This window comes from Xiphophorus hellerii, chromosome 5 (genome assembly GCF_003331165.1).
Source record: "Xiphophorus hellerii strain 12219 chromosome 5, Xiphophorus_hellerii-4.1, whole genome shotgun sequence".
NCBI lineage: Eukaryota > Metazoa > Chordata > Actinopteri > Cyprinodontiformes > Poeciliidae > Xiphophorus > Xiphophorus hellerii.
The window spans coordinates 1,325,003-1,351,121 of NC_045676.1; the positions used below are offsets into that span (position 1 = coordinate 1,325,003).

Consider the following 26,119-nt stretch of genomic DNA (forward strand, 5'->3'; position numbering starts at 1 on the left):
AAATACCAATAAGAGGGGAGATGGTTTGTCGCTCCCTGATAGGGGCACAGCCTCTCCCCTCCATAAGCAGACGTTTGACCGAGGGAAACCCTTGCGCATGCGCGATGCGAGACGAGAAGTCTTGCAAGCCAGCGCCACAAGAGGGCGGTATTACCCCATGCAACACAAACTGGCCTGTCAGCCCGCTGTCACTGAGACCGATAAAATCGGCAAACTGCACAAACTCAGAGTGGGTTTTAAGAACAATAAACCGTGGATACCGGCTGCAATTCGCTCTGCCGCCTCCGCAGTTCAGAGGAGTGATTCAATCGCAGGCCAGTGGCTCCGCAGCTTTTTTCCTACAAGAAGAAATATCCTCTCTATTGGAGAAAAGAGCGATACAATTAATCCCTCAGGAAAAATGCCAAGCAGGTTTTTACTCCAGATATTTCCTGGTCCCAAAGAAAGGTGGTCGAGGGATGCGTGCAATCTTAGACCTTCGGGCTCTAAACAGACATCTGAGAAAATACAAGTTCAGAATGCTGACACACGCTTCTCTCTTACGTTTCCTGCGCCCAGGCGATTGGTTCACATCAATCGATCTCAAGGATGCGTATTTTCACATTCCAATTTATCCACCACACAGGAAATATCTAAGATTTGCATTTCAGGGGAAATGCTACGAGTATCTCGTTCTCCCATTTGGCCTCTCCTTGAGCCCAAGGGTGTTTGTGAAATACACAGAAGCCGCTGTGGCACCACTCAGGCAGCAGGGGGTACGTGTAGCCACATACTGTACATAGACGATTGGTTGATTGCAGCTCCGTCACAGCGGGAGGCTGCAGATCATACAACGTTGCTCTCAAAACACATGCTGGATCTGGGATTCAAAATAAATGTGGAGAAGAGCATCCTATTTCCCTGTCAAAGAATCTCTTTTATCGGTCTGTTTCTAGACTCTGCCCAGGCCAGAGTGAAACTCACAGAGGAGAGAGTAAAATCACTTATGAACTGCATGTCCCTGTTTCACAGGGGAAATTTTGTGTCTCCCCATCTGTGCAGACGATTACTGGGTCTAATGGCCTCAGTTTTAGACGTTGTCCCACTAGGCCGCCTTCATATGAGGGGAGTCCAACGTTGGGTGGCTTCTCAGATGGTGGGCTTACACCCCTCCCCCCCCCCCCCCCCCCCCCCCCCCCCCCCCGAATAAGGGTCTCAGCCACCTGCAGAGCAGCCCTACGTCCCTGGAGAAGTGTACACTTCCTATCTCAGGGTGTTCCCATGGGAACTATACAGAGCAGAAAAGTGGTGACGACAGATGCCTCCCTGTCAGGCTGCGAGGGGATCTTCGAAGGGAAGTCAGTGAATGGGACATGGGACAGACACATGTGTGTGTTCCATATAAATTATCTGGAACTGCTGGCTGTTCTCCTGACACTGAAACATTTCCTCCTTTTCCTAAAGGGTCATCACGTATTAGTTCGGACAGACAACACAACTGTGGTGGCATACATAAACCGACAAGGGGGTCTAAGATCCCATCATCTTCATATGCTGGCCCACAAGCTGGTCACTTGGAGCAGCAATCTTTTTCTGTCACTAAGGGCCACTCATATCCCAGGAGTGTTAAACCGGGGAGCAGACCTTCTCTCCAGGGGAAGCCCTCTGTATGCAGAATGGAGACTTCACCCCGAGGTAGTCAGGATGATCTGGCTGCGTTACGGGCAGGCCTCAATAGACCTGTTTGCGTCTCAGGAAAACACACAGTGTCCTCTGTTTTTCTCCCTTCACGACCGGGAAGCACCGTTGGGGGTGGATGCTCTCTCCCACCAGTGGCCTCGAGCTCTCCTGTATGCATTCCCTCCTGTAGCCCTCATTTTGCCGACGATAGCCAGAGTTCGAGCTGAAGGCTTGTCAATGATTCTCATTGCACCTCACTGGCCATCGAAGCACTGGTTGGCAGAGATAATCCAGCTTCTCCAGGGAGAACCATGGCCTCTACCTCTGCGGCGGGACCTGTTGTCTCAGGCGGGGGGGGAAATCCTCCACCCCCACCCAGAAAGGCTGGCACTATGGGCCTGGCCTGTGAGTGGTTAAATTTACACTCTGTAGGTCTCCCACACAATGTTATTGAGACAATCCAAAGTGCAAGGGCCCCCACCACCAGGTCTCTGTATGACTGCATATGGGCCATATTTGAAAAATGGTGTGCAGAAGCACAGGAAATATCCATTCAGTGCTCTGTAGTTACCATTTTGACTTTCCTGCAGGACCTGCTGGATAAGGGTAAGGCTTTTTCCACCATAAAAGTGTACTTGGCAGCAATCTCAGCTTGCCATGTTGGTTTTGGTGGGAAAACCGTGGGACAGCACCCCTTGGTTTGCCAGTTTATGAAGGGAGTTCGTCGTCGGCTTCCTGTCTCTAAACCCCTTGCCCCATCGTGGGACCTTCCTCTGGATCTGGATGCTCTGATGGATGCTCCATTTGAGCCCCTGGGACAGGTGGATTTGAGATTTGTTACTCTGAAGACAGCGCTTTTACTGGCGCTTACTTCAGCTAAGCGGGTGGGTGAGCTTCATGCTTTTTCAGTGAACCCAGCTTGTACCAAATTCTCTGCAGGGAATAGAAGGGTGACCTTAATTCCTAATCCTGTTTTTTTGCCTAAGGTGTTGGGGTCATGTTCGGCAATAGACTTGGTGTCTTTTAGTCCCCCACCTTTTTCCTCAGCGATGCAGGAGCGTCTTCATGGACTCTGTCCAGTTCGGGCCCTGCACACTTATATGGATAGGACCAAAATATTGAGGAAAAGTGACCAGCTGTTTGTTTCTTGGGCGAAAGGTCACCTTGGTAAACCTGTGTCAAAACAGCGACTTTCACATTGGATAGTTGCTGCAATTGCTTTAGCTTACACCTCTAAGGGACAGCAGCCTCCTGAGGGCCTTCGTGCCCACTCTACACGAGGGTTGACCACCTCATGGGCCCTCTTTAGAGGAGTTTCCATCCAGGAGATCTGTGCCGCAGCAAGCTGGGCTTCTCCCCATACATTTGCTCGGTTTTATAAGCTTGATGTCACAGCTCAACCGCTGGCTCATTCAGTGCTCAGCTTGGCATCAGTGCCACGAAGCACCCATCAATGACTTATATTGTCCGCAGTCGGTCTTGGGTCTGCATCGCAATCCGGGAGTCAGGATTTTCCCATAGTGAGACACGAAACGAATGCTATGAAAGAGAACTTTAGGTTACTTTCGTAACCCCGTTTCTCTGAGTAGCATGAGTGAGTGTCTCACCTAGCCACCCTCCTTGCTCATTCGTAGCGAGGAAGAGGGTGTGAGTTTTTTTGAATGATCTGTCTGTGCAGGGCCAGTCCTATATATAGGCAGGGGGTGGGACATGCCCCCTCTCCCTGGCACTGACAGACTTATCCCCAGCCAATCAGGGCTGGTGGAGTGTAATTGGAGCTTCTGATGAGGTCACGCCCAGGGCGTTCCCATAGTGAGACACGAAACGAATGCTATGAAAGAGAACCGGGGTTACGAAAGTAACCTAAAGTTTTATTCTGGGTGTCCTGGGATACTCATCTTCCAGAAATCTAGATTATACATTAATTTGATTTGAAACATTCAGGAGTGACAAGCGACCAAATACAGAGACATCAGAATTGAATCATTCATTTGTTTTTTGATCATTTTCCAATTAATTTTGGAATAAAACACAGAAATACAAAGATTTATCGAATAGATGCTTCCCTCTGGACACTGACTGATAGGTTTATTTTGTCATAACCTGCAAAGAATCAGCCAGAGACAGAGATTAGGTTTCTTTTGATTTCTTTTCTGCAGAATAGGAGAATTGAGAACAGACGCGACGAATCGCTGTCAAACACTGTCTGGACTCAATTCTGCCAGTTCTTTCTTTGCATTTCTCTTTATTGTATAGAAAAAGGAGGTTGGGCTTCTCTTCACACAGTCACACAGAGAATTGACCAACCGTCTTTACATTCTGAAACCTCCTATGGACATGCCCTTATAAGGGCATGTGGCTGACCACAACTAATCAGTTACAGATGGAACTAATAACACATGAATGTTTAACGTTTTTAGCTTCCAAGCAAACATCCTAAACAAAGTTAATAACATACTACAAAAGAAAGAGAAGTTAAGTAAATATAAAAAGAAGAATAATATGAGAGTAATAATAAAAAAAGAATAATATAAAAAGAATAGAATAATATGAAAACATAACTTGTAAAATAAACTCATGAGTAAATGAACAGGAGGATAATTTTTCTAACACTGACCATAATTTCTTTCCTAAAATCTATAAAAACATTTTGTGTTCCTGCTGCATTACTTTGTTTTGCTCCCTCTTCACAAGTTATGTCAAAGTTAGTTGTTTTCTGCATGTCGTCATCCAGTAACCAACACATGACAAATGGTCTTCAGTGAGCAGAGTGTAGAGGAGCGGTGCCGTAGTAACAAGCCGCGCTGCCAGGAGAGAAGCGGGCCTCAGGGCTGATGCTGCTGATGCTGTCAGGCTTCTATTTTGGGTTGCGCGCTGTGCGGTTGGAGTTGTGCTAGCCCTGCTAATGAAGCTGCTCAGGGAACTTATGTCTGCTGCACATGGAGCCACGAAACATGTGTAAGCTCATTTGTGATTCGGAGAACCTGAGAGGCACTGAGCGACTTGCCGCTAACCTCCATTGGATGCTACTATAATCAGTTTGGGAGCTCAGCGTCTGCAGCCATTTGCATATGACACTGATAATCTCTGCAGGAACATTTTGGAGCTGTGTGTGTGTTTCCTGGGACAAGAGCTCCCTCTCATGACACCGGCTCCTTTGCTCCTACTGGGTCTGACCTCAGCGCAGACACAGACGCTGCTGTTGCTCTTCATTTGAACTTTCTTGGAAAAAGTATTTGCCCTCCTGCTGATTTCTTCTGTGTTTGCTTTTTTTCCAGACTGAAAGCTTCAGATAATAACTTTTAATATCAAAGTAATTAGAAAAGGCAGCTTTGAGATGATGATGCCCTTTATTAAGAAATAAACCAACCTGGCCCTCTGTGAGTAATACTTCCACTTGTTAAATCATGAATGAGCTTTGATTAATTACTAGAGGCTCATACTGATTTATTTGTCTGAAAAGTTGTTAAGTTGGCAACAGCTGAGTGATTGTTACATGTGCAGACGTGACCTGCTGGGCGGGTCTGTCAGTCAGTCCTCTGGCACAGCAGAACCGACAGGAACTGATTTTTGGACGATTTTGCAGCGGAAAGTAAGATCGGTGCATAACTTTGTTTTCTCATGTAAATATTAGCTGATGTTGTTTAATCGGTATTTTGAGTGTTGTTGGCGTCTGTTGTTGGAAGTAGGTGAAGTTGCGCCAGAAACGTTTACATCCATGTGAGAGTTTCAAGGCCAGAACCGATGCTGACTAAAAAGAACCTAAAGTCACATCTTATATTTGTTAAAAACATGTCGATGATGAACAGATAAAACTGGAATACTTTATTCCATCTCGTTACATCTGGTATAAACTAGCAGCATCTCAGAAAATGTCTGAAGAGCCAGACATGGTGGAGGTTTGAGGCCTGGGCGTCAGAACCGGGACCACTTCTGCTCCCAACCAGAACATCGTCCAGGAGAAGCTCCAGGTTATCATTTCATGACCTTCAGGTGAAACAGGCTTTGGTTATGAAGCAAAGCAGTGATAAAAGAACATCAGGATAACTAAAAAAAGGTTCTGGAGTGGCCTAGTCCAAACCTGGATTGAAACTGAGTTGCTGTTATTCACCCCTGTTAGTGTTATTGTAAAAATGGAACAAGCACTTATTACATTTAGGGGCCATATACTTTTGACTTTCACTAACTTTCCCCTTAATAAATAAAGTGATATTTTGAAAACCTCTTTATACTAAAGTTATCTTTAATATAATTCTTGGAGGGTTTAAAGCATTAAACTGTTTGCCCTCTTGCAGAAACCTGACAGGGCAAACGTCCTTCACGGTTTGCTCTCCCATAATCCACTGCCTGCCTCAGATGATTCTTTGGATTATTTAGTAAAATGTAAACATGGATTTGAGAAGTAGGCCATCGTGTTCAAAGTTTTGTTTGATCTCCTGTAGTTAATAAAAGAACAATGATCTGAGTTTTGGTATTTCTCATCCTGTCACACACAGATTTCCAGAAATCTGTTCGGCCCGTCGGAACGTTGTTGAGTCTCCTTCCACCTTCTTCATCAACTCCTCATCTTCGCTGCCTTCGCCTCCTTCCTCTGATCCTCCAGTCTTTTTAATACATTTTTAATGCCCTAATGATTATATGCTATTCCATCTGCAGGCATCCCGACTGCAGCAGGAAAATCAATGGATTTTCCTGCTCTAATGATGGGAGGAAACATCTTTCTGTCTCTCTCGTTCAGGGAGGAAAAGGACCTTCAAGGTCTTTTGAACATTTAGATCACTCATTCAACCTGAGGCTCTCTGTGCTGAACACAGATCGTCATGTTGGAGACAGTAATTCCTACATGCGGCTCTGCTGATATTTACCACTGCTGTGGTTGCAGTTGGCTGAACCTCTGTTGTTATAAGCTTGTCTGACTTTGCAGCATGTAATCTCTCAGGTCAGGCAGCAGCTCGGGAAGGTGGGGCATCCAACCGATGGAAAAAGAGCAATGGTGATGTTCCTGAAACATATTTGTCTGCCTTTCAGGTCCAAGATGGGTTTGGACAAAGAGCCGGGCTTAATTCACCTGGAAACCAGCATCTCTGAAGGACGTGAGTAATTGAATTCTGAGTTCAGAGCTCTATTTTCCTGCTGTCTTTGTGCTCTGCTGGAAGCATTGTGCTCAAGTAGTGAGCAGTCGGGGGGTTCTTGGACAGTCCTGCTGCAGGATAATGTAAAGGGACGGCCGGGTCCAGGGACCCACAGGAACAATGGAGGGAAAAGTAATGCATGGATTTGTAAAGCTTTTAAAGATCAGCGGTTCGGGTCAGTGGTTCACATGTAGATTAATTTCACTCACCTGAATAACGTCGATACGAAAGCCTTTTAAAAAGGACAATAATTTGTTCTGCACAGAAATCCTTGGAATACATAAAACGTTACTGAACTCTGTTTCTACTGAGTGAAAATACTGTATGTAGGATGTGATGTAGCAGTTCTGCTTTGCTTGTCCAGTTAGCCTCTAAACCTACAGATCTCTCAGCCCTGGATGTTTTATGAATGAGACCCTGAGGACAGATTTGTTCCTCAGTGACTTTCATCAGAACGTTGTCCATGGATGGACATGTCCAGACCACATTTCCCTGTCTGGACATGGTCACATGGTTAATTTATCTGTGTTCCTCTTCGTTTCCACACTGCCATCTATTTTCTTTTTTTTGGTTTTTGTTTGAGTCTGATGTGACAGAGGTAAGCCAATCAAACGCAGCCCCTACACAGTTACAGTCACACAGCCAGAGACCATCACCATTGATCACGCCTGTATGGAGGGAGCCGACAGGTTTTTGGCAGAGGCCGGCGTTGGGGGACAGGCGGTGGGGCCGCAGAGCCGTGATTGAAGGCAAGGAAAGCAATCGGCCTCTCGGTTCATCTGTCATCTCTTACCGGGGCCACTTCACTAACACGGGGCCAAAAGAGAGCACTTAGCTGTGGGTGAAGGCTGCCTTTCTTCATCGGCTAAAACCATATCAGAAACCACGGCCTGACGTGTGTGTGTGTGTCTCTCTGTGTGTCTCTGTGTGTGTGGGAGCAGAGGCGCTGTACGTCACCTGCAAGCTGCAGAACTGCACAGACGCCAACAAGGGCAAACCATTCCCCGGATACATTGACCCCAATTCCCTGGTGGTGCAGGATGAGTATGTGTTTGTCCAGGTAAGTAATCGTCCGTTTGCTCCGGGACGGCGCTGTGGCTGTGGGAGATTCATCCAGGGCATATTCAGTTATGTTCTGTTGTTTGGTGTAATATGATGTTGTTTGTCATGTTTGTGCCTGAAGGTGTCCACTGCAGGAAGGCCGGTCTACTACGTTTCTGCAAAACGAGACGTCTTTACCCCGATGAAGCTGCCAAAGTACACCCTGCCCAAGGTAACACAGCACAGCGCTTAGTTACAGCTTACATAACACACACCAACAGGAGCTCCTGAGACTTTGACCATTAAAAAGCAATTACACAACCCTAGAAAGTGTTAGAACAAAAATTCTGCACAGCAGTGCTGAAGTTTGTACATCTAAACGTTGGATCAAAATGAGCTCCCGGCTGGTTTCGAGGTCCAATTCATCGCTGGCTCCCTGCGATGATCTCTTTGGTGTTTCCGGGCAAATCAAGGCCAAAAGTATCTCGAAGCGTTTCCAGGATTGTTATTCGGCTCTGCTTCGCATGTGCCTGACCTCGCTTATCACGTCCCTACTGACAATTAGACATGTTTTATTCAATCAGGCCCAGTGCGCCGGGTAGCTGCAGGCTGGCTGCAAGGTATTATTGGAACAGTCAGAGGTAGATGAAGCTCCCAAGCAAACAGCACGAACTCAGCCGAATAGTTTCTGTCCAATAACTCTTAGCAAGTGGTAATGATTGCTGCATCCTCTTAGTTAAAATACAGACGACAGAAGCGTTCAGATGACTGTGATTAACCCAGCATGAGCTCAGGAACAATAAGGATCATATGAATGTCTTTAGGTTTATAATTGGAACAGAATAAATCATGACTTTGATTGAAGGACCAAATTAAAAGCAAGCTGAGGTGCACTCATACTCGGAGTATGAATGTTAAAACTCATCAGGATCACTGAGTTACAGTTGAAGTATGTAACTTTTAAAAAACATGTTTTTTCCATATTTATTAAAACTGTCAACATGTTGAGAAAGATGGTCTAAGAAAAGGTCGATCTCCTCCTCAATGAGCTGCAGAAATTTACGCTAATAGGGAAAATCAACCAATCAGAGCCAAGAGGAGTGTCTTAATGTTATCAATCAACCTCATGCATGCACTGCTAAATATGCAGAAGGCAAAGAAACAATTTACTGTTCCAGGAGAATTATTTATCCATCATCATCAGTAGCTATGCTAACTAGCCTGAGCATTCATAGCTGCCTCTGTTGTAGTGAACCAACTGTAACTAAGCACAGTAGAGGGAGGGAGTGAGCAGCGTATACACAAGGATGATTGACAGAGCTCTGGTTGGTTCTGACTGTGCATCATATTATTCAGATGACAGCAGGACCCTATAGAGAAGGCAACCAACTTTTCCGTCCATCCAAATGTAATCCATCAGCCTGATTGTCCTGGTCCGTCTCCTAGGAGCTGCATGTGATCAGTACAGATGAAAACCGCGTGGTGGCTGCTGTTCAGGAGTGGAACCAGAATGAAACCTACAACCTGTACGTGTCGGACACTTCGGGCGTCTACTACACTCTGGCTCTGGAGAACGTGGTCAGCAGCATGGGCCTGGAGGGCAACGTCATGGTGGACCTCTACGAGGTAAACAGACTTTAACAGGACCGTTCTCCGCTGGAGTCTACGTTTCATTCCAGGAACACGCTCTGATTTCAGTTAGAACGTTAAAAGCAGCTGGTCTGAAGTTTTATTAGAACTTTGATCAATATATCAGAGCTTGAAGGCAGAGGGGATGAAATAAACAGCACCTTTCCTCTGAAGTGTCCACATCAACAGGAAAGGGAATTCTTCCTGGAATATTAGCTTTCCTGAAGCTAAGATTATCTCTTCCTTTGATTAAAAAAGCAGCTAATATTTAATGAAACCTACCTAATCTTTATAATTTTTTAAATCATTTGACCACCTGCCATTATTTGAAACTTCTATCTGCGGATCTGATAATTAAGCCTGCGACGATGCAGCGCATGTCTTCCTGCAGCCACAGAGATAGAATCAAATCCACCGTCCTGATTGGGGTCGTGACCCTGGACAAAACTTATGCTAAATCTCCACTCCGAGGGAGAATGAAGTATCTGCCAATTACCAAAGTGGAGTTTCACGGGTTGATGCAGGCGCAGCGACTCGGTGGAGGCCGGCTGCGGCGCCCTGCAGGCCTCCAGCAGGGAGTCAGATTCATTTAAGGCACACATTGATTACTCACAAGTCTCCAGACGCTCCATCATTTTCCACTCAGCGTTTGTCGCTGTGTTTGGTTCTGGTAGGAATACAGAGCAGGTCTGTGTGTGCTGCAATCAAGCCGGCGTCCGACTCGCTTTGCACTGAGCTGCGTTTTTATCAGCTCCATGGTGACGTTACGGTGCAGCTGAACGCAGATAGTTTCATACATGGGTGCTGCTTGTAAAGTTTCACTGCAAACATTTTATAGTAATATTTTGATTTATTTGGCCTGTTATTGAGAAAAAACTGTTAATTTTTCAAAGTTATATTTTCACCATGTTGTACATACATTTATGAATATCATAGTTTAAAGGTAAAGATTTATTGACAAGTTCAATATTTAGTTAAGTTAAATATTTAATTTGGATGTAGATATTTAGTTTGTGAGCTAAATATTTAGTTCAGGTTTGTGTTGCCATCATGAAGTCGTTCTTCTCCTGCTGTTAACTTTTTACTTTCATGAACATCATAAATAACCACATTCAAGTTCTTCTCTTTCCTTTTTGTTTATCTGCTTCATCTTCTCAAACCTCCAGTCAGATGGCCGCTGGTACCGAGCCAGGTTCTGGTTCTGGTTCTGGTTCTGCTGGAGGTTTCTTCTTGTTAAAGGGGAGATTTTTCTCCCCACTCTCGCTGCATGCTTGCTCAGTGTGAAGGGTTTCTGTAATGTGAGTGATTGTTGCTACATGTTCCTCCAGGAGGAATAACTGCTGTAAGTCAACAGCTCAGTGCAACCTGCTGGTTTTCCTTATTTAAACCTTTTAGATTCATTTGAATAATTCACTATTTGATATTTAGAATCAGCTGGAATGTATGTGGTCGAATTGAAATGATTTTTTCAAAATTCCTTGAAATAACGTTTCTTGAGAAACAATTGTATAGAAATCAACAGAATTAAATTGAACATTTATTCTGATTTGTGGAATAAAAAGTTTGTGTGGTTTTCTACGGTGTATGTAAACATCTGGTTTCCACTGAAGTGAATAATTTTCTGTGAACATCAGAGATCTGCCTGAGTTTCTCTCAAAGCTGTTTCTGTGTACCTTTCCCAGGTGGCAGGAATAAAGGGCATGTTCCTCGCCAACAAAAAGACTGATAACCAAGTAAAGACGTACATCACATATAACCGCGGCAGAGACTGGAGGTTACTGCAGGCCCCTGGCAGAGACCTGAGAGGCAGCAGCATCCACTGTGTGCTGGTGAGCGCTCCTGCTGCGTCTTCTATTTTTTTATCCATGTGTCTGAGAGACAGGAGCTTCCTGATCCCAGCAGCAGCGAGAGGCCGCGCTCAGAGAGCAGCAGCCGTCAGAGCTGAGTGCTCCGAGGCGGCTGAGCTGAAAGGTCAGCCGTTCTGATTCAGTCCAATAAGCCGACCTCCCATTTAAGCTACTGGAAGAAGAAGAGGTGTCAGACGGAGAAGCGTGCGCCTCTCCTTCATCTGTCCGTCTTCCTGAGAGCTCCTGAAAGTTGGGCCAGCTCATCGTTCGCCTGCGATTTCAGTCAGATGCTAAAGTTCAACAATCCAACTAAACAATCCGGTTCATCTGGAACGTTCCCAACTCATCCCAACCTGAGACCGGAAATAATCACTTTTTCCCCCCCAAAAAAGAAAAAGAAAACCCAAACCAATTAGATACTCTGTGGCATTTTTCGCCTTCTTCTCATATTATCCAGTCATTTGTCAGCAAATGTCAGAGTTTTAATAAACCTCCAAACATCCCGTCAAAACATGGCCTCCTCCACTGGCATTTCGCCGCCTTGTAATGAGAATTGTGTCGGTAAAGGTTAACCCAATCAAAATTAATGGTGAGGCCGGCCAATGGGGATGCCATGTTTGTGATGGAGCTTATGACTTGGGAGGGTTGAGGATCCGAGTCGATGCAACTGGCGAGGCGTGCGTCCGCGTCTCTTAGTGATCCCGGCGGCTCGGCCCGAAGGTTTCGCTAATTGAGATTTTGATTTCTCCCTCTGCAGCCGTACTGCTCATTACATCTCCATCTTCACGTGTCTGCCAACCCCTACACATCTGGAAACATCGCCAGCAGGGAGTCGGCGCCGGGGATCATCGTGGCCTCAGGTGGGTGTGAGGAAGCTGCTGCTGACGGTCTGTCGACTCTCTGCCTTCCTTCAGACAAATCTGCTAAGTATGTAACGACCTCCTGACAGTGTTCACTTAATTACTGGGGTTTTATTATTTAACTGATTTTACAGTCAAAGTTTCTTATGAATCCATTTTGCAGCATCACATTTTTGTTGCTGAATGTTGGCGAACTGTAGAATCTCCTGCTTAAAGTTAGAAACGTTGATCTACATGTAGATACAAACGTTCTGCAGACAGATCTTCTCTTCAGGATGTTACAGATATAAAGTATTCACTCTTTGTCCTTGTTCACATTTCTTTACAACCACGCAGTTTGATGAGCTTCATTAGGTTTTATTGTCACACGTTTTGATTGTGAAGTAGAAAGAAAATCATCTTTTCATGGTTTTTTAGTTAGTATCTACTAACGTTGATGAAAGATTGTCTTTTCTATTTTACTCTGCAAGATATTTCAGTTAAGATCTGAACGTCAGTTTTATAGTCTTGGCTCAAATTTTTAAAATAATTTGGTTCAGGACTTTGACTGGGCCATTTTAGAACACAAATACAGCTTCATACACACTGGAAGTCTGTAAACGTTTTACCATGCAGGCTAAAGCTGAAGGTACCTGTGGTCTTCAAAAATAATTTGTTCAGTAATAAACTAAACATGAAATATTTCTTTTTGGTGAGTAAAAACATCAGATTCTTCCAGAATGAAATGCATAAATCATTAAATGATCTTCTGCACCTTCCAGGATAATCCCTGCAAATGAAAAGCCGCCCCATAGCATGATGCTGCCACCACCATGCTTCACAGTGAGGATATGCGTTGTTTGTTTCTGCTTCACAAAGATCTTTATTTAGATGATAAAAGTAAAGATGAGACTAGTTGAGTTCTCATTTGAATTCTACTTGGTTTTGTTATATCTGATAAAATCTGGATAAAATGCCTTCAGGCTTCTGTTTATGTGATCAAATGTGAGAACGTTGAAGAGGAATGAATACTTGGAGTGACTCTGCATGTCTGCTTGCTGTCCTCTACCTGCCCTCCTCTGGTTTCCACCAAACAGCCATCAGTAATGCAAAGCTATAAACCGTCAAGAACAAAGAAAAATGGAGGAAAATGACATCAGCTGCCTTCCAGGTGGATTCACACCGCAGTGATATTTACTCCCATATGGACCGACACTGTCAATAACTCATCAGCACACACCTCAGGTGTCTGCAGAAGGCCAGGCTCGCACCCTGAGCGTGAAGCAGAGAATTAAACAGCTCTCAGTGCAGCCATCGACCCGTTTGGTTTGATCCGTCATTATTCCAGCTGCGGTCATGAAGGCGGAAAATAACGGAAAAAAATAACTTCTTCCTCTCCATCCGGGGATCTAATTTTAGAACGATTTCAGCAATCGCATTTCCATTGATAAAGTCTACAGATGGTCCGGGCAGCATGAAGGAGAGGAAGTCGGAGCCATAAAACGGCGATCTGTTCGCTGTAAGCTGAAACTCAACTGCTGCTGGGATTGTTATCACCCTCATTGTGCCACAAAATGAGAAATAAAAGAATGCACCTAATCGGAAATTCAACCTTCGATGGTCACTTTTCATAGGTCACCTTTCTCAGTCAGAACTGCGACTTTGAGCTCGTTGTGTAAGAAGGAGATTGTTGCTCATGGAGAGTCGATTCCTGTGGAACAGTCAGGCCTTGAAAACCTGCCACCTGGCACCAATTACAGGCTGAATTAAAGCAATTACAGCCTTTTGCACTGGATTAGGAAAGCTTGTCTTAATGTGGTCCGAAGTGCTGAAAGATGAATACAGTAATCAGGATTTATTGGTTAATTTGGGAGCCTGCACAAATGTCACAGTGCGGCGTAGATCTGTAGAAGCGCCGTAATTACAGGCGCAGTCAGCAGCTGCAGAGCGGACCACCGCTGGCTGCAGTTCTCATTGCATAAAAGTTAGATTTGATCTGAAACGGGCTTTTCTTCCTGCGTACACATCATGCTGCTCCCATCATCAAATGTGGTTTGTCTTGTGTGAATTTCCTCTGCAGGCTCCATCGGTTCAGAACTGACCACCAGCAATGTGAGTGCGTTCATCACCTCTGATGCAGGAAACACGTGGAGACAGGTGAGTGCTCTTTGTCATGCTGCTGAAATGTATCCTGTGAAGTAATGTGGGATGTGGGAAGTGTAAAACAATATGACATCACTTCTGTTGGGAATGCAGTCTTTGATTCTTCTTTGTGAAGGAAGTGAGAGTGTTTTAGAAATCTACAAACCTTTCAGACGTTTCCCCATGGCAGCGGCTGACTGACATTTGGTTCACTTCTGTTTTGCCATCTTTACTCGCTGCCTGTCTTTCTTTCCGCTCATGTTCAGTTAGCAGACATTGAAGACTTTATTATTGGGTAGAAAATATTCCACCGCGTGTTGTCAGGACGCTCCATATTCAAAGTGTGAACAGTGGCCGCCTCTCGGAACAGAACTGAGGTAGATTTTAGTTTCTCTGACCGGAGGCTTCGTAGATGCAGGTCTAAAACAGCCGACTGTGTTGGCAGGACGGACCAGCTTTTAATGCCTCCAATCTGTAGAAAACCACACCAACGCCTGAAATGGCAAAGCAGATAAATCCTTCTAAGAGAAAACTTAAAACCAGATTGTTGCTCCTCTTATGTGGATCCACAAAGCAGAGCTAATAAACTGAACGGAAGATAAGATTTTATTAAATCTTTTCAAGGATATCCACAAAAACTGGTAACTGGGTTTTATCCTCAAATGTATTTTTGATAATTAGAATATTTAATTTCTTGTATTTTTTTAGAATAGAATAGAAGTACTTTATTCATCCCAGCAGGGAAATTACTTCGCAGTTACAGCATAGAGACAAGACACAATAACAACTACCACTGAGTAGTAGTTGTAGATAAAATAAAAATAAAATATAAAATGCTATAAATTGTAAAAATATGAAATGCTGTTAATATAAAAGCAACTTAAGAGCAGTCCTTGCAAAGATTTTAAAAAAATGCAGATATGTATATGTAAATATATGTACAGCAAGTGTGCCACAGTGCAGTTGTGCAAAATTGGACTGATTAGTGCAGAACAATGATTTAGCTTTTATTGTACAGTGAGATGGCCTGTGGCAGGAAGGATTTCCTGTATCTGTCCCTACGACAGCGGAGCTGGAGCAGCCTATGTGAGAAGGTGCTCCGCTGTCTGTCCACTATGTGGTGGAGAGGGGGCTGCTTATTGTCCATAATAGACAGAACCTTCTTCAGTGTCCTCCTCTCCACCACAGTTTCCAGGGACTCCAGCCTTAGTCCCAGTACAGAGCCAGCTTTCCTGATGATTTTGTCCAGTCTATTAGAGTCGCTGGCTCTGATGCTGCTTCCCCAACACACAGCAGCAAAGAAGATGGCACCGGCAACAACACTGTGATAAAAGGTCTCCAACATCTTGCTGCACACATTGAAGGATCTCAGCTTCCTTAAAAAATAGAGTCTGCTCATCCTCTTCCTGCACACAGCGTCAGTGTTAGATGCCCAGTCCAGTCTGTAGGTGACATGACTCAGAGTTGTACTGGAAATCAGTGGTGTACAGGGTGAAGAGAAAGGGAGAAAGCACAGTTCCCTGTGGAGCTCCTACGTCACCGACCACCACATCAGACAGGACACTGCCCAGACGGACAAACTGTGGCTTGCCTGTCAAGTAGTCAGTCACCCAGGAGATCACTGAGTCGTTGACACCCATCCTCCGCAGCTTCTCACCCAGTAGCAGAGGCTGGATGGTGTTGAAGGCACTGGAGAAATCAAAGAATGTGATTCTCACAGTGTCTCCTCCACCATCCAAGTGCGACAGTGCTCGTTGCTGCAGGAAGATGACGGCATCGTCCACTCCTAAGTGGGGCTGGTAGGCAAATTGCAGGGGGTCTAGAAACGTCCTCACCCGAGTCCTCAGCAGGTCCAGGACCAGTCTCTCCATGACCTTCATCACATGAGATGTGAGAGCAACTGGTCTGTAGTCCTCTGGGTCGGATGGCCTTGGCTTCTTGGGAACAGGAACCACATGTGATGTCTTCCACCGCAGCGGGACTCTCTCCAGCCTCAAGCTCAGGTTGTACATGTGTGCCAGTACCGGGGCCAGCTGGCCGGAGCAGGTCTTCAGGATCCGTGGTGTAATGCCATCAGGTCCTGCAGCCTTCCCCTGGTGTAATCGCTCCAACTGTCTCTTAACCTGGCCTGTAGTCACCGTTAGCTGGGGGTAGGTGTTGTTGTCTGCAGTGGAGATGGGGGAGGAGAGGGGGGTGGGGGGGCTGAAGGAGAGGTGGTGTGCTGGAGAATGCCGGTAGGTGGGTTGAACAACTTGGGGCAGTGTGGATGTGGGGGGGGATGGTGGTGGTAGGGGAGTAGCAGGAGGTGAGCTAAACCTGTTGAAAAACTGGTTAAACTGGTTTGCTCTATCCAGGCTCCCAGATGTCTGTGTGTCCTTCCCCTTCATCCCAGCGATTTGCTTCATTCCTTTCCACACATCTTTCACACTGTTCTGCTCGAGTTTGGACTCAAGCTTCCTCCTGTAGTTGTCCTTGCATGTCCTCAGTGTCTCTCTGAGTTCACGCTGAACTCTCCTCTGCTCCTCCTTATCTCCAGACCTGAAAGCCATCTTCTTTTTGTTTAGAAGTGCCTTCAGGTCGCTGGTAATCCAGGGTTTGTTGTTGGAGAAGCAGCGCACGGTCCGGGCTGGCATGACAGTGTCCTCACAGAATCTTTGTTTGTCACAAAATAATCAGCGTTCCAAATTATCATCCAAGGCTCAGTTGGGTTTGATTCAATCACTGATCATTCATAGATATAAATGCAAATAAATTATAAACATCTGGCCCTCAAATTCAATGATTAAAACCAAAAAAAGAAAAATTCTCACTTTCTCCCGTCCAGGCTGGTTGGGAGGTCAGGAGATAAAACCAGTAGTTAACTTTGTCTCCATGTGAGCTGAACATTTAGTTATCCATCATTTAACCCTAAATGTGTTCGGTAACGGATGTTGGACATTTTTGCTCTTTAGTGGCTCAGTCCACCAATCAGCTGATTATCAGCTAAAACACTGAATCTTTTCTGTTCAGTGAATGCCTCAGTGCTAACAACGGCTAATAACATCTGCTTTCGTTGTGGGTTTTGTTGCTGCTATAAAAAGTCCTAAAGTTAGCTATTTGTAATATAAATAAGTTGTTAAACACTGAAGGCAGAAGAACCTGCAAAAAGCCGTTTAAATAGATAAGTGTGTTCTCCAGGAGGTTGAGTCTGTTCATTCACCAAGCTCTGCACCGCAGCAGCTACTGGACACTTCTCACTTTTATAGCTTTGGTCTTTTATTTCACAGCTTATTTATTTATTTTTGTCCTTGAGGCACCTCACTAGTAAATATTTTAAAACATATTAATTCAGCATCATTTGTCTGTTCAGCCTCCACGACTAAGTTTATACATCTGTGAAATACAATTCTTCCAGATTGCATCAATTTTAAACTTCACTGCTACAAGCAACTGATGTCTTAGAAACATCTTTCATTCAGAAAGTCATTTTTCAGGAAGGCAGGAAGGTTTTTTCCTTCTGAATGAAACAAGCTGCCATGTAGCTTTAAAACAAATGAACTCAGAAATTCAAATAACTAAAAATCTGAGCAGTTATTATATTATATGCCAGAAGTCTGCAGTCGAAGCTAGTAAAGATTCCTCTGTAGACAGAAAGCAAATCACTGCTAAGTTTGTCTTGAAGATGATCTTAATGGAGACAGTCAGGATCAAACTACACAGAAGCCTGTGGGACATAAAGGCAGACCCAGACTGTGGTAGCTTTTGGGTCAGAATAAATTGGGATCAAGCTGATACCTGGAGGAAATAATTCAAGCATAAAAATCATAAAGCTCAGAAGACAAACATCATCCAAAGTTAGAACGCCGGCGCTCACAGCGTCTAGCGTTTATAGATAAGCTGACAGATGTGAGAAACAGCTGGAGGTTGTGTGGAACTTTGGAGGAACTCTGTCTGCTCAGACAGATGAAGCTACGCTAATTAAAAGAAGCAAAGTCATAAACAATGTCCTAGTTAAAGGAGCTCTGTGTGATGTTCAAAGCTTGGGTTATTGATAAGATAAGATTTATTTGTCATTGTCATCAACAGATTACAATGAGATTGAGATTTGCTCGACTCGAGTTAAGATGCAGGTTATGTGTATATACATAATATACAATATACATATACATACTGTACATACATAAAAAGATAAAGAAATAAATAGTACAAAATGAGAAATGAATAGACATCAGAAGATGGTTGCAGCGCCTGGAGGTGTCGCAACAGAATTTATATTTTTAACAAAGTGGTGTCAAGAGCAGAAGTTCTTATGCCTTTGAATTTAGTGCCATGATTGCCATCGGGTAAAAACTGTTTTTTAGGCGATTTGTCCTGGTTTTTATTGCTCTGTATCTCTTGCCTGATGGCAGCAGCTGGAAGAGACCATGGCCAGGGTGTGAAGAGTCATTTAAAATGTCCAAAACTTTCTTGTGGAGCCTGGAAGTGTAAATCTGTTCCATAGTGGGGAGGGGGCAGCCTATGGTTCTCTATGCTGCCCTAACAACCCTCTGGAGCGCCTTCTTGTCCGAAGTTTTAGAACCTGACTAGTTTTAAACTTCACCAGAACATCCTGGGTCTTCATGATGCCGGTTGTTCTCTGCCGACTCATTACGGCGGCGGTTGTAGGCATTTGGCTGCATTGGATTTTATTTAGGGGTATCAAAGAAAAGGAGGCTGAATACAAATGCATAGCGAGACTTTTGCTACTTATGGAAACCACCTTTCACTTTCATTCTTCTTCAAATCCTAGTTTTTCCTGGTCTGTTACAAACAATCAGAATGAACTAAGTTTGTGGTTTTAGTGTGGGAGTTTAATATTTTTACAAAACTGTTTCAAGCACTTTGAGTTGCCTTGTTGTATAAAATACCTTACCGTATGTTGAAGTGAAAGAGTCAATTTAACTAATCAAATAGCATTTCTCTCCTTGAACTGAAGAAAATAATGACGTGATGATCCGATTCTTTTAAACGGCTCCCCGAACAAAGCATGTTTATTACCTAATTCATGTCTGAATATGACTGCATAGCCATTCTGCAAGAACATTCTACTGGTTTGTGAATTTCATTCACTAAAACAAGTTTCTGTAATTAATATAAAACTGTAGTGGGGGTAAAATGGCTTGTTCTTAGAAAAATCTACATTTTTAAAGTGGATCATCTGAACGAAGTGAACGGATCCTGAAGATCTGGTTTTGTGGTTTTTTTGGGGGGTTTTTTCTGGTCCCATCAATAACTCAAAAGTCAGAACAAAGCATAAGAAAAACAAAAGAAAGAAGACTCAGTGCATTTTTACACTCTATGTTTTTAAATCTGATTTTTATTTCTTTCCTCCAGTTTAATGTGAAAATCCTCCTGTTTGTTGCCTTACTGTCAACTTTTCACTCTGAGACTTTTTTAATGAAACTCTTTGATAAAAGATCATTTAGAAATCTGAGGGCCAAGACATAAAACGAGGGGTTGCCGTCATGTGAAATAACTTCCATTACATATTAACATCACAGAATCATAATACAGTCTCTGAGGTCATGTAACTTTGTAAGGCTGACAGCATGCAGCTTCCTCCCTGTACCAGTGACGGCTGCTCGGTGTGCAGATGCAGAAAAGTCTCGTCTCGCTGAGTTTTCTTCTTTCTCCTGCAGATCTTTGATGAGGAGTACGCCGTGCTTTATCTCGACCAAGGTGGAGCCTTGGTGGCAATAAGACACACTCCACTTCCCATCCGACACCTATGGTGAGTCATTACCACGAAGCTGCCGTTTGTCACAGCATGACTAATTCCCTCAGAGGGAGCTGGAAGTCTTAAGTTAGTCAAACAGAAAAGCAAATGAGTTTGTCTTGAACTGGGGATGAGCTGATTCCTGTTAGAGGAGCCAGCAGCCGTGGAAAATGACGGCTCTTACAGCTGTCATTCCATTTCCCCTCTCCGTGTTTGAAGTCGTAATGAGTGTGGCTCTCACTGATCGCTGCTCACTGAGCAGAGTCCCTCAGTCCTGCACAGAATATGAAATAAAGTTGTGAGACACCTCAAAGGGTCATTAGCTTGTGCACACAGTGGGGGGATTAGCATGGATCCCTGGTGCCGCAGCTGTTTGTGTTCTCAGGTTGAGCTTCGACGAAGGACGGCAGTGGAACAAGTACAGCTTCTCCAACACGCCTCTGTTTGTGGACGGGGTGCTGGGCGAGCCGGGCGAGGAGACGCTCATCATGACGTGAGTAGCACATGTCCATCTCTGAAAAAATTCAAGGGAAAGAGAGAAATCAGACAAATTGCTCGTGTGTTTGTACTTTTTCTGAGCACTAGTTGATGCAATCGCTTTCTGGTGAACCAGGGAGGATTTATCAAGGCAAAATCAAGCAAAAACATCAAATACTTCAGTCATCCTGATGTGAAATTAAATGTTGTAACTCGAATCATCCAAATTTCTTCAGAGTCATTATGGACGGTGATGCTGTCACCATCCACTACGGATGTTTTTAACAAATCTGAAGAAATCTCTGACTGAAGACTGTTGCCCAGGACTTTTCCACAGTAACTTGCCCTAGATGATACCATCAGTTGTTGGCCAGTACTTCTAATCCATCTCATTTGCTTTTGCCGCTCCTCTGTAAATCTCTGTCTGAAAGCCTGGCAGAGAGAAGTTAGAGTCTGGGATATAAAGAAATGGCTTGAACTTCGTCCTTCTCCTTCTGCTCTTTGGCACTGACCTGTATCCAAGGAGAGAGATGCTAATCAGCTGCTCCTAGTTGTAAAAACAATTCCTTGTTACCATGGTTACACATCATGACAACTGTGAGAAAATAAAAATGTGAGAGCAAAAATCCTTGCTGCATTCAAACCAGAGGGAATAAATGAACTATATGAACAAAAGTCTGGAAAAATATTAAATCAGAAGTAAAATAACAGACCTGCTCCAACATGCTGCCGCCGTCAATGTTGCACTTTTAGAGCTCAAAGCTGGAACAAAAATAAAACCTAATTTCCTCCAAAGCATTCATCTGTTTTGTTACCAAATAGAAATGGTACATTCATAGCTGCCATGATTCTTAGCCATGATGGAGCCAATCATCAGAGATTTCAGTCCAGGCTGACATGACAGCGTCATGCTGTTGTTGAATAAAAAATCATTTTGTTTCCCTTTTCATTAGACTTTCCTTTGGTTTGAAGCATTACTATTATTAGCTAGCTGTTTTCTGTAGAGTTGGTGTTGGAGGAATGAAAGCCCCAACCAGAAAGGACAGACATCTTAATAATTACAGACTAGACAATTAAATGAAACAGACAATTAAATGCTTTATTAACAACTGCAAAAGCAAAGAAGCAGGTTAATCAGTTTAGAGAACTGAAACAGAAGAAACAGTCCTGGTGGACGCATCTGGTCTGGAACCTGCAGAGTTTCTGCTGAGTAGGAACACAAACATAATTTCAGCTGAGAAAAGTGAAAGGAAACCGGTTCTGTCTGGTCAGTAGCTTGACTCCTCCGGGTTGGTTGATTCTCCAAACCCAGATTTCTCTGACTGCTGTAGGTAAGACATTAACTCTGCCTGCTCAATCTACAGATGTATTCCTGTAACCTGAGCTGCGCCTCGCCTTCTGAGCCACTCAGCATTCGTCTCTGCCTGTTTTCTTCTTCATGAATAAAAAAAGACTTTCTCTCAAGGTCTGGCCAACATCAAAACTGGCTGTCTCCAGATTGTGATCACAGGAGATCAATGCTTTGGCAGCCGGCGACAGCGCGACTGTCCATTTGAAGAGCATGAAGGAAAATGATCAAAATGATCAAAAAGACAGGAAAACAGCAAAGAAAGTTTAGTTTAGAAAACTTTTAACAGCATTAGAAATCGGGCAGAGCGGCGAGCATGAATCAGTTTGCCCTCAGAGAGCAGAGTTATGAAGATTCCCTCCACATTTATTATTAGAATAGCCACGAGCCGGGGAGCATTCATATGATGCAGCACCGCCCTGTTATTTCAGTGGAGAGTGGGGCCTGTGGGGCCCGTTACCAAAGGGTCTCCATGGGCACATCAATGTTTCATGACACCTGCCATTAATGACAGAGTGACGGCGGCGGCGGCGCTGCTCGGCAGGAGAGTGATGGACGCAGCAGGAGGAAGGAGAGCAGAAAGGCAGGATGACAGCGGTCTGAGGAGAAACACACCATGTCTGTTTCTGTTTGGCAGGAATTTGAAGTTTTGTAAAGACGATGCAGAGACTGAGAACAAGTCCTGCAACATTAAGCCTCTTGGCCATCAGTTTTCATAAGACCATCATGCACCGCTTTCTTATCAATTTGTACTAATTTCTGCAGTAAGTGCCTGTCATGGTCGGATGCCTCCGGCGCTAATTGACAGATTGTGATTAATATGTAGCTATATGGTCTCACACACACACTCAGACCCATCCACACACACACACACACACACCCACACCCACACACACACACACACAGCCACTTGATTCAGCTGGAGATGGAATATTCTCCTAGCCAGTTTAATAACCTTGAATTGTATTTGGAATCTGGTCAGAGAAAAATAAGAGAATTTATTCTTATTAACGTTCATAATAAAGATAGATTAGTCGTCATTTTGTCTTATTTTTGTTTGGTTTCTATTTTCCGATTTGAGTAAGGTGACAACAAATAAATGTGAACGCAGGGATGCGTGTCTGGGCCGGAAGAAGTCGTCTGTCTGCAGGGTTTTCTTTCTGCATGAGGATCTCATTTGTATTTGAAGCAGAATATTTTCCTCAGTCCTGCTGTGCAGAAACCAAAGGAAATCGAAAAGCTCTTTTAATATATCAAAGATGCATTAATCCATGGTCCAAACAAAAATATCAGTTTTCTCTTATTTAACATCCTGTTAAATTTGTGACAGATTTTGAATAAACTCCATGGTATTTAGAAGAGGTTATAAAATGATGTTAGAGGCAGAGAGTCGCTCTGGATGAAAACTACATTTAAAAACACAAACCAGCCAGAATGTGGATGTTTTGAACCATAACCTGTTGGTGAGCTCATCGTGAACTCAGTGGGATTCCAGCCATGGAGCGTTTCTGGAGCCCTTCCAACCCATTTTCCTTTTCCACTCGCCATAAACCCACAAAGCATTGTGACACTGCAAAATCTGGTCTTAAAGTCAGAATTAATAGCTTGCACAAAATTATTTGCAAAATTGTGGCTTCCAGTGTTTGATAACTCTTAAATGTTTTGAGCTTTTATTCTGCCTATCATGCCTTCTAATTTACAAAGACAACCAACTACAGGGGTGCATGTATTTAAATGACTTAAATTAGAGCTTAGACTATTTTGTAATTGTTTTTTGTGGTTTTACACTGAAGGATATTTTCCCACTTCATTTGGGATGAGTTGGGAAGAGCATAGTGACGTCTTCTTGCAGTTTGAAGAGGCTGCTAGAATAAAGTTTGGGAAAATTTAGCATAAGTTTGTAAGATTTGTAGCCTAATATTTGTACAAGACAAAAGAAAAAAAAATCTAGGAGAAAAAGGGAGTGATAAAGAGTTGTTCTTTTTCCAGACAGGCTCGGTTAACGTTTAATGTGAAGTCAACCTTTTTCTGCAGATTTAACTCACTAAATGGGGTCTTGGCTGGTTTAAATCTGTTTTGTGGTGCAGAGTTCTGCTGTTTCATCTTTAGCAGCTCCTTCCATCAATCTCCATCCCTCACTTGATTTTTTTCTTTACATAACTTGTTTCCAGGATCTTTGGGCACTTCAGTCATCGCTCTGAGTGGCAGCTGGTAAAAATAGATTTCAGGTCCATCTTCAACAGGAGATGCACGGAGGCGGACTACCAGACGTGGCACCTACACAACCAGGTATCATGGCTGCCAGACCCAAATAAAGATCTGAGGAGAAAACGGGTTCTGGAAGCACTTTCTGTTTGTAATTATCCCAGTGTGATCAGAGTGAGTAACTATTTAAACTCTGCTCTTTAATTTACTTTACAATTACTCTTTATGTTTTTTTCTTAAACATAGATTTAAAACAGAAAAAAAAATGTTGTTATTGGAGGGTGAAATGGGCAGATAGCCGACTGACATGCATTCATTAAAAAGAAAGAAATAAAATAAATCCTGGGGAACCCACCTCTCTTGGCCCGGAGCTACTGCCTTTCTAAGATCTGGGCCCCTCAGTAAGCAGCATGGTGGTGGCACCATCATGCTATGGGGATGCTTTTGTTTAACAGCACTTTGTTTTGAAATCAGTCAAACTTGAGCAGATGGATGATAGAAATAAAAGTTTCTAGAAAAAAAAACTTCTTAATTCCTTGAGGCAGTTCTGGATGAACGGGAGGCATATTTCCAAACCAGCGTTCCTGCTGACGTTACTGTAATAACAGAAAAAATACAGAAAAGTACAGAAAAAAAGCTGTATTTTTCCATAGTTCACTCAAAAAACAGAGTCATAACTAGAAACTATCATTTCTTGGAGGAACATGCAGCAGCCTGGAGGCTTCGGACTTCAACAGGGGAATTTCCTGTTGGATGAAAAGTTTCTACTGACTCTGGTTTTGGTTCCACGATTCATTTTAGATTTTCTTTGATGGTTTTGCTAATGAAACAGCACAACCTGAGCATCAGTCTGGTTGGTTATAATAAATAAATACAGGTGCATAGTAAAAACTGTCATAACTTTAAGCTTATTAATGCATCTCCATCCTGCTGAACATCCAGGAGACTAAAGAGGATTAAAGTTGGTTCTATATTAGCTTTTTAAAGATGCTTCAGCTCTTCCCCTCCATGCTCGGAGTGAGTGTGGACCCTGACCCGTCCCGCTCTGTTTCATCAACCTGGTTGGACCTGAAACCGAGCCACACACTCAGAGCAAGCCTTTATTCACGGCCCGCTTCTGTAAACGGCTCAGACACCCAGATGTTCAGAGCGGGGTGATGATCAAACCAGGACGCATGGAAGATGACAAGAGTCCAGGCCAATTATGGAGCCAGACTGGCTGAGAGTCGTCTGCAGAGAAAACAAACAGAGGAAGAGATAGAACGAGAGAAGTTTCAGCTTTTCATTTTCAGAACCTGGAAGTCTATTTGTGATACAATCAGGTTTCTCTGACATCTCACTACTGACACCTGCTGCATGGAGGCGGGATGTCGAGTGAAACCGGCGCTCAGGTCATTTTTAGTCCTCAGCTGATTCAGTCACTCAGAGTAGATCTAAAAATGTTTGGCAGATTAAGGTTCATTTTCAGGTTATATTAATATTAGTGAATACATTTAAAATGGAACCCCAGTAGGATTGCAGTTACAGACAATGTTGGTGTATTTCTGTTTGCATCGTTTAAATCATTTTCCTCCTAGTTTTTAAATGAATGTTTGTGTGATTTTCCTGTAATCTGTTTTCTGATCTGCTCGGCAGGGTGAGCCGTGTCTGATGGGCGTGAAGAGAATCTACCGGAAGCTGAAGCCGACCTCCAGGTGCGTCATGGGAAAGTCGTACTCCGTGGCGATGACCTCGGCTCCCTGCGACTGCACGGAGGCGGACTTCGAGTGGTCAGTGCTGACCTCAGTTCATCCCCTTTAAATCTAATAATCTTTCCTTATTCTCAATGCACCTTTTATTTTGTTATTTTTGGATTTTATCTCTGTCAAATTTAATGTTGGTGATCTCAGCCAGAACACAGACAGCTTCAATTGGATCTGAGAAAAATCCCACATAAAAAAATAAGTACATTTGTATGTTTTAGACACTTTTAGTGTTTGATGAGTCGGTTTATAATTAAATAAAGAATAAAATACTTTATTTTTAAAGGAACACATTATTGGTTTACTATTTAGTTATTAATTTCA

The 26,119-nt window shown here is 43.6% G+C and overlaps 1 protein-coding gene across 6 annotated transcripts in view; it reads left to right on the forward strand.

Annotated features, from left to right (window-relative positions):
• The window catches only part of sorcs1 (sortilin-related VPS10 domain containing receptor 1), a 163,572-nt gene that overhangs the window by 116,943 nt on the left and 20,510 nt on the right, over nucleotides 1–26,119 (forward strand). For all 6 annotated transcript variants that reach the window (XR_004339283.1, XR_004339282.1, XM_032562701.1 and 3 more), the window contains exons 6-16: nucleotides 6,688–6,752; nucleotides 7,733–7,851; nucleotides 7,975–8,064; nucleotides 9,279–9,458; nucleotides 11,144–11,290; nucleotides 12,066–12,168; nucleotides 14,228–14,304; nucleotides 19,947–20,038; nucleotides 20,409–20,516; nucleotides 24,020–24,137; nucleotides 25,689–25,822. Coding sequence is in view for 4 of the 6 variants with exons in the window: in XM_032562701.1 (XP_032418592.1) it covers nucleotides 6,688–6,752; nucleotides 7,733–7,851; nucleotides 7,975–8,064; nucleotides 9,279–9,458; nucleotides 11,144–11,290; nucleotides 12,066–12,168; nucleotides 14,228–14,304; nucleotides 19,947–20,038; nucleotides 20,409–20,516; nucleotides 24,020–24,137; nucleotides 25,689–25,822 (1,233 nt within the window). In the remaining 2 variants the exon portion in view is untranslated. The remainder of the gene's footprint in view (nucleotides 1–6,687; nucleotides 6,753–7,732; nucleotides 7,852–7,974; nucleotides 8,065–9,278; nucleotides 9,459–11,143; nucleotides 11,291–12,065; nucleotides 12,169–14,227; nucleotides 14,305–19,946; nucleotides 20,039–20,408; nucleotides 20,517–24,019; nucleotides 24,138–25,688; nucleotides 25,823–26,119) is intronic.